The sequence below is a fragment of the Xenopus laevis genome, chromosome 2S, assembly GCF_017654675.1.
Source record: "Xenopus laevis strain J_2021 chromosome 2S, Xenopus_laevis_v10.1, whole genome shotgun sequence".
NCBI classification, from domain to species: domain Eukaryota; kingdom Metazoa; phylum Chordata; class Amphibia; order Anura; family Pipidae; genus Xenopus; species Xenopus laevis.
The window spans coordinates 20,198,675-20,216,919 of record NC_054374.1 but is presented as its reverse complement, the minus strand read 5'-3'; the positions used below and the strand labels follow the sequence as shown (position 1 = coordinate 20,216,919).

General features: G+C 40.1%; 1 protein-coding gene across 8 annotated transcripts in view; it reads right to left on the bottom strand.

Moving 5' to 3' along the window:
- The window catches only part of itsn1.S (intersectin 1 S homeolog), a 90,357-nt gene that overhangs the window by 50,481 nt on the left and 21,631 nt on the right, over positions 1–18,245 (bottom strand). For 3 of the 8 annotated variants that reach the window (XM_041583418.1, XM_041583422.1, XM_041583420.1), the window contains exons 2-11: positions 17,933–17,992; positions 15,370–15,462; positions 12,837–12,900; positions 9,524–9,687; positions 7,792–7,965; positions 5,972–6,065; positions 4,291–4,391; positions 3,848–3,911; positions 2,311–2,448; positions 529–641 (exon numbers count right to left, since the gene is read on the bottom strand). In XM_041583418.1, the coding sequence (XP_041439352.1) occupies positions 529–641; positions 2,311–2,448; positions 3,848–3,911; positions 4,291–4,391; positions 5,972–6,065; positions 7,792–7,965; positions 9,524–9,687; positions 12,837–12,900; positions 15,370–15,462; positions 17,933–17,960 (1,033 nt within the window). In that variant the 5' untranslated portion in view covers positions 17,961–17,992. The remainder of the gene's footprint in view (positions 1–528; positions 642–2,310; positions 2,449–3,847; positions 3,912–4,290; positions 4,392–5,971; positions 6,066–7,791; positions 7,966–9,523; positions 9,688–12,836; positions 12,901–15,369; positions 15,463–17,932; positions 17,993–18,245) is intronic. The other 5 variants (XM_041583419.1, XM_041583421.1, XM_041583423.1 and 2 more) reach the window with 3 other exon arrangements.

The window sequence follows — 18,245 nt, the reverse complement described above, 5'->3', positions numbered from 1 at the left end:
GTTTTCATTTCTTATTATTTGTGGTTTTTGAGTTATTTAGCTTTTTCTTCAACAGCCATCCAGTTTGCAATTTCAGCAATCTGGTTGCTAGGAACCCTAGCAACCATGCACTGATTTGAATAAGAGACTGGAATATGAATAGGAGAGGACCTGAATAGAAAGAAGATCAATAACTATATATTTGTACCCATGCAGAGCATTTGTTTTTAGATGGGGTCTAAAAATTTGAATGCTGGAAAGAGTCAGAAGAAGGTAATTAATTAAAAATAATGAAGACCAACTAAAAGGTTGCTAAGAATAGTCCATTCTATAACATACTAAAAGTTAACTTCAAGGTGAACACCCCTTTAATAGGCACTTGGAACTGCAGTTAAAAGTCTCAGTGATCAAATTAGCCCAGTTTTTACTACCAACTGGGTTGCCAGATCTGATGAACTGGACAAATAATTATTAGCCACTAATCAGACTTTAAAGATAAACTGCAGCAAAAAACAAGCCTAGAAGCAAATAAGAAGAGGTAAGAACTACCTGGGAGCTTTCTATCTGCATTTTGTGGCTCCTCTTCCGCCGGTTCCTCTGGTAATCGCTGATCAACAGACACTGCGCTAATAACGGATAAGCCACTCCCTGACCGAACTCTTCTGAAATAAAGGGAAAATGTTGCCATAATATTCAGATTTAAACAATGAATCATTTGCAATTAAGAGTAGATATATTCCATATATGACCCACCAGTGGTCAGTATGGATTAGAGAATATTTAACAAATTGCTTCTTTAAGTTACTAAAGGAAACCAATTATAATTTTTTTACTCTAATAAATTCGAATATAAGGACAATTCAAATGGGAGGTTATTTAAGAAAAAAACTCAAACCAAATATTATCAACCCGAAAACGCTAATCGAGTTTGACTTTTTTTTTTCTACGCAAACACTTGAATGGCAGGAAAACGGGTCAATGGACCTCTGCATGGACTTCTATGTGAACACGGCAGGTTTTAGGTGGGGAATGGTCGGATTAGAGTTGTTCCCAGGGTCAAGGTACGATAAATCGAAAATTCGAATTTGAGTTTGAATTATTCCCAATTCGAATTTGTGAGTTTTGACAAAAAAATAATCCAACTCGAAAATTCGAATTTGAATTTACAATTCGAACCTTAATAAATATACCCCTTAATGATCAAAAATATGTATTACTTCCCCAAAGAAATGCTTTCTTTCTGCCTCATTGGCTTCTATGCTCGATGACAGTATCAGTGTGACACAACATTGGGTCCCCCCTCAACGTTTAGGGTGAAGACACACTGAGCAACTACTTGTTGTTGCTACAAAATGACAAAGTAGTGTCTTAGCAAAGCTAATTATCACTATTGTCTATTTTGTAGCTGTGACAGGTAGCTGCTACTAGTAGATCTGTGTCTTTTCACCCTTAGGGCAGAAACACACGTGGCGCCACAAATCGCCTCTTCTTCAGTCGACTAATCTCCCCGAACTGCCTTCCCACCGGATAGAAGGCACTCTGATTGCTTCATTTTCCAAAGTCGCCCGAAGTTGCCTCACGAGGAAAACAAATTGCTCCGAGTGCCATCCCGCCAGCGATTTAGGCAGTTCGGGGAGATTAGTTGCCCCAAGATGAGGCGATTTGCCGCCGGGCGACTAAATCTCCCCGAATCTCTACATGTGTCTCTGCCCTTACAGTGCAAATGAGCCGTCTATTCGTCAAAGGTAAGGAGGCCTTTACCAATAATAAAAAATCCTAATAAAATTCTGCCTGGTGGGTTTTACTAAGGAAAGCTCACTTCAACGTGCTCATGTCTGTCAAATTTATGGGACATGCATGCCTGCAGGCTAGGTGAAGTTTATCACCACAATTCTCCATGCAAGACAGCAATCATTTTTACTGAGATTTAGTTAAGGGCTAAACTATTTAAACAGGGCGTAGGTGGTAAGGGCAACTTCTAGTAAAGTGTCTAGCCACTCCACTATTCTAAAAGGAATATTTGTGCCAAAGTCACTTATTTGTTACTTTTGTTTGTGCTGGAATCAGTTATTTGAGTGAGCTCTAACATATCTGCTAGGACTGGAAGCCCCCTATAAGATATATTGGATCTTCCAATTAAAATCTGACCCCGACTCCTGCATGAAGACAGAATGTAGAGACCCAGATACCAAGAGTATGAATAGTGAAGAGCAACTTGGTAATTTCAGAAACTGTACAGAATATTTAATTTATTAAATATTTGGAAAGTTTCCAATTTCAGTCAGAAGCTTCTATAAAATCATGTTGAAAACTCACATATATGTTTCTTACCTAAAAGTTGGGGGAATATAATCAGGAGGCAGAACTGGAGGAAGTGGCTGGCCAGACATGGCCACATCTATTAAGTGCATAGCTAATATAAATTCTTCAGCTGTTAGTTTTCCATCTTGGTCAATATCTGAAAGATTCCTGAAATAATAGTTACACGAGTGAGTCTCACACTTCATGAGGACTAGGAAGCTTATGTGTTCTTAATGGGCCAGCAGAAAGAAACAGGAAGAGGGGATCTGGGATGAACATTGAAATCTCTATTGTCAAAGAATTCTCACACAGGCGACAGGAGTTTCTCAAATAATTTGGTAATTTCCCACACAGTAAGATTACCTGTGAATGGTCCCCAAAACAACCAATCTAACCAACAGACCTCTGACCGTTCAAAACAAAACCACTGGGGCATATTCACTAAATGGTGAATTTTCATCAGCGAATCCTCTGCCACATTTCGCCAGGCGTAAATTCGTTACCACTACGCTAATTCACTTAAATGAAAAGTTGCATCTCAGCAGCCGAACGCTGGCCAAGTTTCACTAGCGCTAATTTGTCAGTGTGAGCATTTCTTAGCGATCCTTCACTAGCGTTCCATTCTGCCCAGCTAAACTTTGTTAGTACTCTTACGCTTAGGCCAGTTTGAATAGTGCGGGTACATATATATATATATCTATTTATTAGAGCTGTTGGTGCAAATGCTTGAAGTGGCTTCTTATTATTACACATGTCCAAGGAAGCAAAATAAAGACAAAAGAAATCCTCTATTGTCCTAGACATGAGTTCACCTTAAAACAAATGTGGCATGCCCCTCAAATGGTTAAAAAAAATTCTTTAATAGTTAGGACTTTTGAAGGCAATCCCACTTTAAAAAATGAAAAGACGCCACCATTTTTAAGAACTTTAATGACTTTTCAGCAAACAGGATATGATGTCACGGACATTAGATTGAGGAGGATGTAGCTTCATTTTATCAGTTCGCCAGGTCTGAGGTGGTAAAGGAAACTCTGGCAAAAGAGGTAACGTTCTGTAAAATTCGCACTGAATTTGTGGAGTAACAACCGAGAGAAAATGAGACTGGGGAGACAGGGTGTGAAACTGCGCTAGCGACAGTCTCTTTCGCTAGGGGATTGTCATCTACCCCTGTTAGTAAATTGGCGTTGCCGCTGCAGATGAGGTTTCTGGCAAATTGTCACTAGCGACAGCCACTTTACTTTTTAGTAAATCTGCCCCTCTGTTGGGTTATCTAATACAGCTCATGATTTGGGGTGATCAGTCAAACTGTACAAGCCCACACTTTTATAGACTGGGCTGATCTATGGGTCACAACAATTTGTCTGTTCAGATATGTGTTTAGAATGAGCGAATATATGGCCATTTGTCCTACAGGATAATCAGAACTCAACCCATACGTGGCAAACGTAAGCTTGTGTCTTCCATAAAATGTGTAGGGAAAACGGTGGAAAATGGGTTTTACAATATATTACACCAGGGAGTGTTGTTTAAAGAGGGGAAAGCCCACAGTTGTTGCCCCTCTACTTACCATATCGTAGCTAGCTGGCTTTGCGGTAAGCTTGACTGCATAAGAATAGTTCTTGCTTGAGGACCTGAAATAAAGATTTGGTTTCAGCAGAATAAGACCACTAAATTATACCTAAATAGAAAAGGAAGAAACTGATTTACAACAATGTGTAGAGTTAGCTGCATTCTGGAACACAGATTTATAGAATACTGATGCAAAAATACCAAGCACAAAAACACAGGGAGAAAAAAAATGAATGTCACAGACTGGAGAGTAAGGCTGAAGGAAAATAAGAATTATACAGAATGTCCCCAGTACTCAACAGATCTGTAATGAGCCTCACTGCTGCCCATAGGCTATAAAGGAGTCTTTTTCTGAATGTTACTTTGTGTATTAGACTCCAACTACTTTGAAAAATGAACCGTGGAAATTACCTTGGCTGTGCATCATAGACAAACACTTACCTGTTAAATGCCCACTCATAGTTTTGTCATGGCTGTTGAACAACTGTCTGTACTTCAATCTTGAAGACGGTGGCACAGCCCAATCTACCACAGGTGGGGGGCTGCAGGATGAAAATTAAAAACGGTCATATCCAAAACTATCTCTAAATCACTCTCTTTAAATCACATTTGAAAAGTATTATTTCTTTTTTACTTTGGACAGGTTATTGTGCAGCAGTCAGCATTGCATATGCTAGTAGGCCGTGATTTATTGTGTCTGACTTGCAATCATTCTAAAGGTGACCATACACAGGCAGATTAAAGATGCAGATGTCGGTCTTTTAGACCCCCGAAATCAAACCTGCCTGATCGATATCAGGGTGATTTTTGACCTGATATCGATCAGGCAGGTAAGATTCTTTGAGGACCGTATTGGCTAGATGATGCAGTCCTATGATCCATCAGTGCCCATTCTCTTAGTTGTAATCTGATCACTCGGCCCTAGGGCCGAACATTCAGATTAACTTGATATCACCCTGCCGTGGGTGGGCATATCAAAAAACGAGTGGATCTTATCATGTATGGCCACCCTAATGGAACAGTAACACCAAGAAAAAAAAAAGTAAATGTTTTAAAGAAATGACAATATAATGATCTGTTGCCATCCACTGGTAAACTGGTGTGTTTGTTATAGAAATACAACAACAGTTTATATAAACAAGCTGCTGCATTTAAGCACAGGATACACAGTAGATAACAGATAAGTACTACTATAGTTTATATAAACAAGCTGCTGTGTAGCCATGGGGGCAGCCATTCAAACCTGAAAAAGGAGAAAAGGCACAGGATACACAGCAGTTAACGGGTAAACTCTGTTGTATATAATGGGATTACTCAGTACTGATCTGCTATCTACTGTGCATCCTGTGCTTGAATGGCTGCCCCATGGCTACACAGCAGCTTGTTTATATAAACTATAGTAGTACTTATCTGTTATCTACTGTGTATCCTGTGCTTGAATGGCTGCCCCCATGGCTATACAGCAGCTTGTTTATATAAACTATAGTAGTACTTATCTGTTATCTACTGTGTATCCTGTGCTTGAATGGCTGCCCCCATGGCTACACAGCAGCTTGTTTATATAGAATATAGTAGTACTTATCTGTTATCTACTGTGTATCCTGGGCTTGAATGGCTGCCCCATTGCTACACAGCAGCTTGTTTATATAGATTATAGTAGTACTTATCTGTTATCTACTGTGTATCCTGTGCTTGAATGGCTGCCCCCATGGCTACGCAGCATCTTGTTTATATAAACTATAGTAGAGTTTTAAACACACCAGTTTCACCAGTGCAGGGCAACAGTACATAATATTGTCATTCCTTTAAACCACTTTAATTTTTTGGTGTTACTGATCCTTTAATGGCTATGGCACAGCAGGAGTCTTTTGCTTCTGCAGGACTGTCACTTTTCAGGTCGGCTCCCAAATTAAAGTAAAAGATTTCTTTAAAAAGAGATAAATACGGGATTTTATAAATATGGAACACACAGTCAAATTTGATATGGCATTTACAACCTTTTTTCTTATCTTATTAACTTATTGAAAGACTTGAACATTGTAAAAGTAACAAGGGAACAGATAGCTTAATTTAAAATTGCAATGGCCGATACAGTTTAAATATGTATCAATATGGCACTTACGCTGGAACATCGAAGGACTGAGCTTTCTGAAGTTTAGTGTTTATCAGGGACCCAGCACCTGAGCGGCCAAATGAAGAACTCTTTGGCAATGTGGCTGCAAGGACAAACATTGTTTATACAAAAAGTTTAGAAATATTATTGTTTGTTCGCATTACATTCTGCATAATAAAAGAACTTGCTATGGCATTCATTATTCCTATACAAGAGAACCGGGTATAGACACGGGTCAATGGTTTTGCAGGTTGCGGGTCGGGCCGCGGGTCTTCTCAATAGTGATTTTTACTCCTCTTTTCTGATCACGCCTACTTCTGAAAATATCCCTTCCGGTTTACAATGACAGCACTTCCTGTTTTACTCCCTTTTTTCTGATCACGCCCACTTCCGATGATGTCACTTCTGGTTTACAATGACAGCACTTCCTGATTCTTGATCTTTAGCGGGTCCAAGCGTGTAAAATGCGGGTTGCTGATTGCAGGTACTGGTTGGGTATGGGTTCCAAAAAATGGACCTGCACAGGACTCTAGCACAAATGACGTTTATTTTGTAAATGGAGCCGGATCTCCATGGTTGTGCTCAATATACTCAATTCTCTGACAAATAGGTATAAAATATCATGTATGAACGAAGGAGACAGTGCCCTCCAAGCAGAGACACAAACAATGAACCCCAAAGTCTTGCAGACATGAAAGCACTAAAGTAAAAACGGACATTCTAGCATAATCTCCAATTTTCACTTTCAATCGCCGACTTCCCCTAGCAACCAGGCATTTGTCCAAGTGCCAGAATGAAATCTTACTAGGTGAGAGCCTGAACAGAGACAAGGAATAATAAAACTGCATATTAATAACAACAATGCAGCCTCGGAACCAATCTGCTTTTTGGTTTCTGCTGTCACTGACCCGAACAACCTGGCAACCCCCGGAAGCTGTTCTTTAGAAAGAGGTAGAACGAAAAGAAAAATAATTGAGAGTCCACAGTAAATTAAAAAATGTTGTGAAAGTGCTTAACCAGCTTGTATCATAACACAGAATATGTCAAGGTAAATGTTAAAAAGTTCTTAAACATAGCAGAGTATTTGTTCTGTGCTTACACACAGCCTTCACAAAGTACTCAGGTCTCTGTTCAGCTTTCCCACGACCGGTGATCCTGGGGTTAGGAAAACTACCATGTCAATAAAACCTCCAGTCAAAACATTCCTCTAGGAGCAATGCTAATCCAAGAGCTCAGATGAATCTCAGGTTTTGCTCCTTACTCATTCATGTAGTCCAGGGTCGATCTCATGTACAATATAGTAACATTTCTGCTTTTACCATACAGCTATGGGATCCATTACCCAGAAACCCTTTATCCGGAAAGATCCAAATCATGGAATGGCTGTCTCACATAGACTCCATTTCATCCAAATAGTCCAAAATTTTAAAAATTATTTTCTTTTTCTGTGTAATAATAAAACAGTAGCTTGTACTTGATCCCAACTAAGATATAATTGATCCTTATTGGAAGCAAAATCAGCCTACTGGGGCAACAAACGGGAGGGGGGGGGGGTTTGCGCCGACTAGGTTTCCTTCCCCTTTAAGCTCAGTAAGTGACAGCAGCACAGAGCATGCACAGTGAATCAGCAGAAAAGGAGATGGGGAGCTACTGGGGCATCTTCGGAGACACAGATCTTTACTGCTAAAGGGCTGTGGTTGCCTTGGGCTGGTACAGAAGCTTTAATTTTCCTTTAATTGCCATCCAAAGTTCTCAGACCTTCTCATGCCAATTGAAAAATATAAGAGCTTTTTGGGGAGCTAAGTCAGATTAATTGCTAAGCAGCGTACCAGAGTGAGCGAAAGCAGAAAGAGGCTGTATTACAACAGGAGCTCCGTTAGCCAATGGTGGCAGTGCAGGGACAGAGGACACAAGAGGAGGAGACATTCCAACTACTGGGATGGATGGCATTGGCACAGGGACTACTGCTGCTAGGGGAGGAATGCCAGTGATTCCACTCATCCCTGAAAATACAAAAAGAGAAAACCCCAACAAGTACAGGCATAAGAAAAGAAATACAGATCAGCTAATCAGCTACCCAGAGATTGCCATTGGGATATTGTTTGTACAGGTATGGGATTAGTTATCCGGAAACCCATTAGTTCCGAATTTACGGAAAGGCTGTCTCCATTATATAGGGAATAAAGTACCCCCCTCTTGTAAAATATAAGGATATTATAAGTTACCGAGGAGTTTCATGATCATATAAAAACACGAGGCCTTCGGCCTCGTGTTTTTGTACAGGTCATGGAACTCCGAGGTAACTTCTAGGGGTACTTTATTTATTATAATACACAAATTTCAGTGAGTCATGTGACAGAAATGACATCAGAACTCACCGTTTAGAAGGATATCATTTACAAGATATTCATAGCTTTGTGTATTATAATCAAATAATCCAAATCTTTAAAAATGATTTCCTTTTTCTCTGTAATAAACCAGTAGCTTGTACTTGATCCCAACTAAGATATAATTAATCTTTATTTGAAGCAACACCAACCTATTGGGTTTATTTAATGTTACATGACTTAAGGCAGAGGTCCCCAACCTTTTTTTACCTGTGAGCCACATTCAAATGTAAAAGGAGTTGGGGAGCAACACAAGCATGAATAAGTCCCTTGCGGTGCCAAATAAGTGCTGTGATTGGCCATTTGGTAGCCCCTATGTGGACTCGCAGCCTACAAGAGACACTACTTGGCAGTATACTTAGTTTTTATGCAATTAAAACTTGCTTCCAAGCCTGGAATTCAAAAATAAGCACCTGCTTTGAGGTCACTGAGAGCAACATCCAAGGGGTGGGAGAGCAACATGTTGCCCACGAGCTACTGGATGGGGATCACTGACTTAAGGTATAAAGATCAAATTACGGAAAGATCCGTAACCAAACAGAACACTACTTCCTGCTTTTCAGCTCTCTAACTCTGAGTTAGTCAGCCACTTGGGACATAACTGTTCAGTGAGTTTGCAATTGATCCTCAGCATTCAGCTCAGATTCAAAAGCAACAGTTATGAGCGACGTACCCCCCCCAAGTCACTGATTGGTCACTGTCTGGTAACCAATCAGCGGAAACCAAGAGACCTGAAAAGCAGGAAGTAGTGTTCTGGCTATTATATGAGACATCCAGAAACAGCTGCCTTTATAGATTAAATTTTTGGCTAACTATATTGAAAACATATTTTATTTTGCACAACCTATCTATTTAGCCAGTTTTTATTTTTATACTGAACAATTCCTTTAAGAAAAACTATAACATAAACCACAATGAAACAAGCTACTTTAAGGTTATAGTGCTGTTTCTCTGCTATAAATAAAACTTTTCCTATGCCCTACTGTCTGTTCTATATGGTAAGAGCTAGTAACATAGAAAGGATTCTCAAATCAATCACAATGCCTAGGATTAAAAGCTTAGCCGCTAACAAAAAAAATGTGGAATAACTACAATTTCACGCACCATTTTCCATAATACTAAACACAGTTCAAGCACTCCCCAGACAAACAGACACACATGAATGCATACTAACCGAACCCTGCAGCAGCAGCAGGCATGGCAACTGGTTGTTTCAGCATATTGGAAGGGAGAGCAGAGGGCAACGGGTAACCTTGTAGTTTTAGCTTGATTAATTTCATAGCTATGGAGAACTCCAGTTGGTCCATCCTCCCATCATTGTTCATGTCAGCCAGGGCCCTGAAAGGAGATTTAGCACAATAAATAGAGCCATCAGGGGGCTTTCACTTCAAAAGGGTCAACAATGCAGGACTTTGCTTGGCTCTGACAGAAAAAGACTTTGAGATTAGCAAAACACGCAGTAAGACAGAAAACAAGGACGTCTTACACTTGATAAAAAGTGGTCTTAAAAGAAACTTTTACCCCTAAAAATGAATATTTAAGAGATAAAAAATGTATTCAACATATAGTTTATATCAGATTAAGTGATATATTAAAGAATCTTACCAAACTGGTCTATATATTTAAGTAAATATTGGCCATTTACTTCCCTTGAACCACCATTTCATGATGGTCTGTGTTCTGCAGAGATCACCTGACCAGAAATACTGCAGCTCTAACTGTAACAGGAAGAATGGTGGAAGCAAAAGACACAACTCTGTCTTTTAATTGGCTCATGTGACCTAACATGTCTGGTTTGTTTGTGTGCACCGTGAATCCTACGATCCCAGGGGTCGGCCCTTATTTTTTACTATTTCTATTTATGATTACCCAATGGCACATACTACTAGAAAAGTTTATTATTATGAAAATGGTTTATTTACATGAAGCAGAGTTTTACACATGAACTGTTTTATGCAATATCCACATTGTTTGGGGGGGGGGGTTTAGTTTTCCTTTAATAGTGTTATTATTATTTAAGAGTAAAACAAAGAAAGCACATTCTGTAGAGCATCAGGAAGAACATGATTTTACCTTTTACTACAAAGGAGACATTGGTGTCCTAATAAAATGTGCTAATTATTTCTTTCAAGTCATTTGGGTATTCCATTGGTTGCCAGGGTTCCACTAAATCTGATCATACATAGATTTGTTTCCGACAGTTTGGCTGATTTCAATCATGTTGCCTGAGCGCCTGGGCATGTATGACAGCTCAGCTAATGTGTCATGTTGATGAATGCAGATGAGGAATTAAGAGAGGATCTGCATCTCCTCTACTCCTTGCATTTGTGATCATTAGGGTTGTCACAGCTCAACAAACATACAGCAGGGAAAATAAGTATTGAATATGTCAACGGTTTTCTCAGTAAATATGTTTCTAATGGGGCTATTGACATGAAATTCACACCAGATGTCTGTAACAACCCAAGTTATACACACATACAAAGAACTCAAAAATAATCCATATATTAAATTATGTGTAGTAAAGTGGAATGATAAGTACTGAACACACGATGAAATTTAGCCTTTATTGGTAATGACACCTTCAAGCTGTATAGAGACCGCATGCATTGCTCAGGTTTGATTTTGGCCCATTCTTCCACACAAACTGTCTTCACATCTTGAAGGTTCCGGGGGCCTCTTCTATATAACGCTAATCTTCAGTTCTTTCCATAGATTTTCAATTGGAGTCAAGTTGGGTGATTGACTGGGCCATTCTGGCAGCTTTATTTTCTCTGAAACCAATTGAGAGTTTCCTTGGTTGTGTGTCTGGGATCATTGTCTTGTTGAAAGGTCCACCCTTGTTTCATCTTGGTAGATGGCAGCAGATTCTTCTTATTTAAGAATGTCCCAATACATTTCTCCATTCATCATTCCTTCAATTGTATGAAGTCTGCCAGTACCATATGCAGCCCCACACCATGATGTTTCCACCACCAAACTTCACTGTTGGTTTGGTGTTTTTGGGGTGATGTGCAGTACTATCTCTCCTCCAAGCATGTTGTGTGCAATGACATCCAAAAGAGTTAAATTTTGGTCTCTGACCAGACCATATTCTCCCAGAATTTCATTGGCTTGTCCAAATGTTGTAATAATCCACTCATTTGGCAAATCTTTGCCCAGATTGGTCACCATGTCTGGACTAAATTGAGACAATTTGATCACTTGGTTCTGGGGTCAAAAATCAAATCATACTGCGCGCCGAAAGAGACCGGCCAGATAAGACTGCACCAATATGCCAATCTAGTCCTGTCTTATAGATAGAGGATGGATTTTCACCCATATATAATTTCTGCAGGCTACTGGGAGGACCCATACACAAGCCAATCAGCTGCTGACTCTGTATGGAGGGGCCAGGTCTACAACTTTAGCTGATGGGGTCAAAATCAGCAAGCTGACCACTAGCAGAATCCTCTTCTCTGTTCTCGAAACCTTGTGTGGGCTCTGGAGCAAACACACTGCGGATTTCGGCTTGAAAGCAAAGTCTCACTTTCTTCCCCCAAAATCTGCCAAGTGTGTTCACGCCAGAGCCCACACAAGGTTTCTGGACGAAAACAGAAAAGAGGCCAGGGGCTGAAACTGGCCTGAGGATTTCAGCAGGCTGATTTTGGCTCCATCGTGCCCTAGCCCAAGACAATAAAATACTGATCATAAGATAGTATTGTAAATATTCAGTCTTCTTGAAAGCAGTTAGGAAGAACCAAAACTGAAAAAAATATATATCTTTTTGGCAAAAAAACACTAACTGTAAATTGTCCCTGAATATCGTAGTCTAAACCTTGATTTTATGGTGAAATGCCCCTTTAATTGACCAGACCTTAGCACCTGACAGCATATTACTGTTGTTACAGACATTGCTTTCACATTCAAGTGATTGATGAAATAAAATAAAATAAAACAGCAACAATTCTGTTTAAGGTTACAGGTGGTTATACTATATTGACATTCTTGCTACAACCTATTATAATAAAATCAGAATTGTCAGGGTTGGCAGATTCTGCATAATTATACTACCGCGGGTTCCAATGGCAGATAAGCACATAAGAGAAATCTTTCTATCTCATAATCACACATATATTCCATCTAGTTATTAACTTTATTATCGCTGAATATTAACTGAAACTGTCTGACATTACTATCAAAGATGGTTATCAGCTGAAAAACACTTTAATGCATGTTTTTAAGCCGAGAACCATTATACTACCTGTGCCAAGCAGTTTTCATTGACGTTAATGGGAACTGGCAAAGAAGAGACTAAGACTACTACTGACTCTACCCCATTCACTTAAATAGGAAACACACTCTGGTACTGCAGCTTTTTAGTCTAAAGTTGAAACTGCTAGTACCAGAATGGCCGTGCACTTCCCGTAAATGAAAGGGGGAAATGAAGCCTAAAATATACCGTCAGGGATTATGCCCGGTGGCTGTATCTGCTTTCTCAGACTTACCATATCTGTGCCAGCACAGGCTGGGGGAGGCCAGACTGTAGGAAAAAATTCCTAGCTTGGTCACCTGCAAATATAATTAGAGAAAAAAAACAAATAAAATATAGACAGTGATATAATGTGAACAAATATTCCTTTACTCGTAACATATGCACAAATTAAATTACATGAAAACCTAATTTCCAGTAGATATTTTGCTGTACAGAGAGGTAAAATCATACATGCAACTATCACAGATGTAAACAAACAGAAGCCTGGACTCTACAAAACACACTGTAGAATGGAATTTCAGTCGTTATCATCATCATAAATTTGCCAAAATGAATTAAAGGAGGTATGTGGCGCAAGCATCAATCGGAAGCCATGATTCCATTTCCTTTATTAATCTCGTCCTGAGTATAATTAGCAGAAGCAAATCCCATTAACCAAAGGATGGATTGGGGGGGGGGCAGACGGGTCACAATTCTTGGCTGTTACTTGGCTTAAGCACTCATTTGTATGGACGCAATTTATAAGCTGCCTACCTCATGCTGACAGTTAAGAGGTATTAAGAAAAAAATAAACCACTTTGCAATAAAAAGAAGGATGACATCAGTCCTGACTTTGTTAATGCCAGGACTTCAGTTCTGAAACGATTTCCAATCCTATTATTTCAGTGGACACTGCACCCTAGAATTCTCCTGAAGAATTGTGCTCAATACAAATGAATGCATATGCTGGCAACGATTTAGGATACCTTTGTAGAGGTAATAAGGGGGACGAAAACCAAGAGTTGCTCCTGCTGTGCAGAGCACCATTTACGGGTGAACATGACCTCCATGATTTCATGACTCCATACTGCCTCTGTACAGTTTTAGGGCAGAGACAGACAGTCCGATTCGGGGAGATTAGTCACCCGGCGACAAATATCCTCTTCTTTGGGGCGACTAATCTCCCTGCACTGCCTTCCCGCCGGCTAGAATGTAAATTACCGGCAGGATGGCACTTGGAGCGCTTCGTTTTCCAAAGTCACCCGAAGCTTCGGCCAATTTCGGAAAACAAAGTGATCAGAGTGCCATCCGGCCGGTGAATTACATTCTAGCCGCAGGGAAGGCAGTGTGGGGAGATTAGTTGCCCCAAAGAAGAGATTTGTAGTCGGGTGACTAATCTCCCCGAATCTGACCATGTGTCTCTGCCCTTACACAGTGGACAAAATTGGATTAGAATACATTTCGAGGAAGTGGCCTGAAGAGAAACAATGGCTGTTAAAGAAAAAGGAAAGCAATATCAATTAAACATGTTTTAGTAGATAAATCCAGGACCCCGTTATTTAAAAAATGTTGGGCAGTACAGTCTATGGCCCTTCAGCTGGAAGAAAAACTAGCAATACTGCCTGTCCACTGTCAGTAGCTCCTAAGAAATCCTCCATCATTCTACTATGTAAAATTTCATTCCTAACCGCACAAATTTTTTTTAGTAGTAATATTGGTGTGTAGACGACATCTCAGGTCATTTTGTCTGGTCGTGTACTATGGAACTGCTTTCTGACACGCTATTGTTTCTCCTACTCAATGTAACTGGAGTCGCACTGGATTTTACTACCAGGAAGCAGTTATCTTGTGTTAAGCTCCCCATAGACGCGACGATTCTTCTTGCTGAACGACTGATTTTAAGTCCAACCAATCCTTAGAAATTATCGTGTGGTTAGTGGGATTCGAACGATCGTACATCTTACGATCTTTCGGCCGACATTGTCAGGAAATTGATCGGCCAGGTCTGAAAATATTTGTCGGTCCCAGTGCAATCTATCTTTGTTTGCAGGGCCAAGCAGGCAGCTCCCCTTTGTTTTCCCGGCAAATTGGTCTTTTTAGTTGATGGTAAATTCGTATGATCGTACGATCATTCAGAGAAGATCGTGGTCTCACGATCAGGATCTGATCTTTTAAAAATCTCAACATCTATGGCCAGCTTTAGGTAGTTGCTATCTGGTTACCTTCCCATTGTTCTGCTGATGGGCTGCTGGGGGGGGGGGGGAAGGGGGTGTTCTCACTCAGACATGCACCACACTAAAAAAGAGTGACTAAAGTTTATCAGAGCACAAGTCACATAACTGGGGGCACTTGGGAAACTGACATGTCCCCATGTCAGATTTCAAAATGACATAGAAAAATATCTGTTTGCTCTTTTGAAAAACTGATTTCAGTGCAGAAGTCTGCCAGAGCAGCACTAATTAACTGGTGTATTTTGAAAAAACGGTTGCCCATGACAGTATCCCTTTAAAAGCCTGAAATAAATTGGGCACCACCAGCAAAATCAGCCCCTAACAAATTTATTTCAGTTCTTGGAGATTCTAAAGCACAGCATTTGACTGCACTTAGTTAACATAGTTAATTAGACTGTGAACACAGATCTTAGTTATTTTATAAGAGGGGGGGACATTAGCAACAGGTCTACTAACCCACTAGAAGCAGAGGTTTGCTTACAGACAGGTAACCGTAAATGCCACATGTTGTCTAGTTGCTGTATGTGACTAGAATACACCATTTGGGTTGCTTACCAGTGATATATCCAGCTGTTGGCATGAGCCCATGGAACTGCTGGTCATGTTTACTCCGCTCCTCCACCGTTATGGCCCAGATGTCCAAATTACCTGTGGGAAGGAGGGGGGCGATAGACAAGTGTATTCAAGTATATCACCATAAAAACACCCACATCCATAATACTTCTGAAATTAAGCTGGCCATACCAGAATCAGTATTGCCTCAGGACTGGAAAGCCTCTGCATGCTGATGCAGTTCCATAAAGATCCGCCAGTTGGCCCAAGGATTCAGTTTGGAAGGAATCCTTCTGCCCGGCCGAACTGAATCCGAATCCCAATTTGCATATGCAAATTAAGGGCGGGGAGGGAAATCGCGTGACTTTTTGTCACAAAACAAGGAAGTCGAAAATGCTTTCCCCTTCCAACCCCTAATTTGCATATCCAAATTAGGATTCGGTTCTCGGCCGAATCTTCTGCGAAGGATTCGGCCGAATCCAAAATACTGGATTCGGTGCATCCCTAATTACAATATTGCCCAGTGTGTTGGTGGCCAAGTTGGGAAGAGATCTGCTTGGTTGCTAACCGGTGCATGCCCACCTTTATTGTTCATTCTAAACCCCCTTTCAAGACATAGCTTTAAAGGAGAAGGAAAGTCTGTTTGAACTTGGGGTGCCAAATGTTAGGCACCCCAAGTGATTGTATTGACTTACTTGAAACCTATAGGCCCGGGGTTTTTCTAGCGAGCACCACGGAAAGATCTTCTTCCTTCAAATTTCCCTGGGCAAACGCATTCGCAGTAGAACGAAATAGCCGACTTTTTATTTAAAGTTCGGCTTTTCGTTCTACTTCGCATGCGCAACTGCGCAAAGAAAGAGGTAGCAGGAAGACGATCTCTCTGTGGTGCTCACTTGTATCATCATCATCATCATTTATTTATATAGCGCTGTCAAGATACGCAGTGCTTTACTGCGGTTACAGCAAACAGGGAATAAATGGTGGATAACAAACAAGGATTACAGAGTACAATAGGGTTAACCCCGGGATGGTGCAGTTTTCTGCCGATAGGAGCACCGGCCCGGGGTTTCAGGTAAGTCAATACAATCACTTGGGGGTGCCTAACATTTGGCACCCCCAAGTGCAAACAGGCTTTAGTTCTCCTTTAAACCTATGATTTGTTTGCACACTGCAAAGTCTGTGGGAGAAGATTCAGCCAAAGGAGCACACACTGGCATGCAGCGCTCTCCCACAGATGAGACAAATGAATGCACCTGTTCACAAAGCATTATAGACACGCTATACACAGTAACACTTTCCAACTTATTTGCTAAATCCTTTCTGTGTTTAGGCTACACAGGGGTTTGATAAAATATTACTGGAAAATATTTAATATGACAAGGGAAAAAAATCCAGTTCCACAGACTCTGTATGGGGGGAAACAACCCCAGGACAAAAATAAAACATTCATTCTGCAGGGCTATGTTGTGCTGAGACTTCCAGAACCTGCTTTGTTATTGGCATTTGAAGTTGCTGAATGAGTAGCATTTCTCCCAACGGCACAGATGCATGTCATTTCTTTTTGTCATCACAGTTCAAGGTTTGTTGTAAACAAGTTAAGTGATGAAATAACCTGCCGTGAGTGTGTGTGTAGGTGAAGCCTGCCTGGTCAGAGTGAATAAGGTCTGGGAGCACCTGCTGGTATCACAAGGTGAGGCCTTTCCTTTGGAGCGTATGTGTGTGTGTCAGGGAGAGGCATGAGAATTAGACTAAACATTTCTGTGTCTCAGGAAATTTAGATTATTTTAGGATACAAGGTATACAATGACTTATAATAGATCAAAGAGGAGTGGGTAAGATGAAGATGTTGCTACATTTGGATTTAGAGGTTCTGAGTAGGCTTGGGCGAATTTGACTCGTTTCGCTTTGCCAAAAATTTGCCACCAGCGAAATATCGCGGACGCCCATTAATGTCTAAAAAGCACAAATGTCAGTCTAAAAAGCACGAATGCCAGTTATTTTCATTCACTTTTTTGACGCGCGTCTTTTTTTTTTTTTTTTTTTGACGTGTGATGCCATGCAAGTCTATAGGCGTCATTTTCGCGGCGAAACAAGGTGAAAAGATTCGCCCATGCCTAGTTCTGAGTTCCAACTTTCTGGGCTGTTTGTATCCAAATGAAAATAACTGGCACTCGTGCTTTTAGAGAAAATTTGTTTTGTTTCTAAAACCTCTCCACTCAGAACGTTGATAAAGGAAACTCCAGAATTCACCCATAATGCAACAGGGACTTGTTATACAGTAAGTATATATATATATATATATATATATATATATATATATATATATATATATATATATATTTATTTATTTTTTTTTTTTTTTTAAATATATATTTTTTTATCATGAATGAACTATACATACTACCATAACAGTTGCCTATTCAGTGATCCCCAGTAGTGCAATCACTGATTTCTATCATTCACAGATAGCAAATACAGGAATTAATGCAGCTCCCCCAACAAATAGCTAACACATCCTTAAAGACAATTTACGGATTTTAGTTAGCCTGAGGATGGAAATACTTACCCCCAAAAGGAGTTCCAAACTGAGCCATGGTTGTATCACTATTAGCTTGCTAGTAGGTGCCTAGGATTAGAAAGAGGTATAGATTGCAAAATGGTTGATGGACAAGTATTTATTAGGCAGTAAGACTTTTTACAGTTGTGTAGAAAGACTACAGAGATGGCCACATTACAGAAGATCAACTCATTCGATAAATGTCACCGTACAAGTAGATCTTTTGAGAATTGGCCACTCACGTGCTGAGCCAAAGCATAATTATATATATATATATATATATATATATATATATATATATATATATATATATATATATATA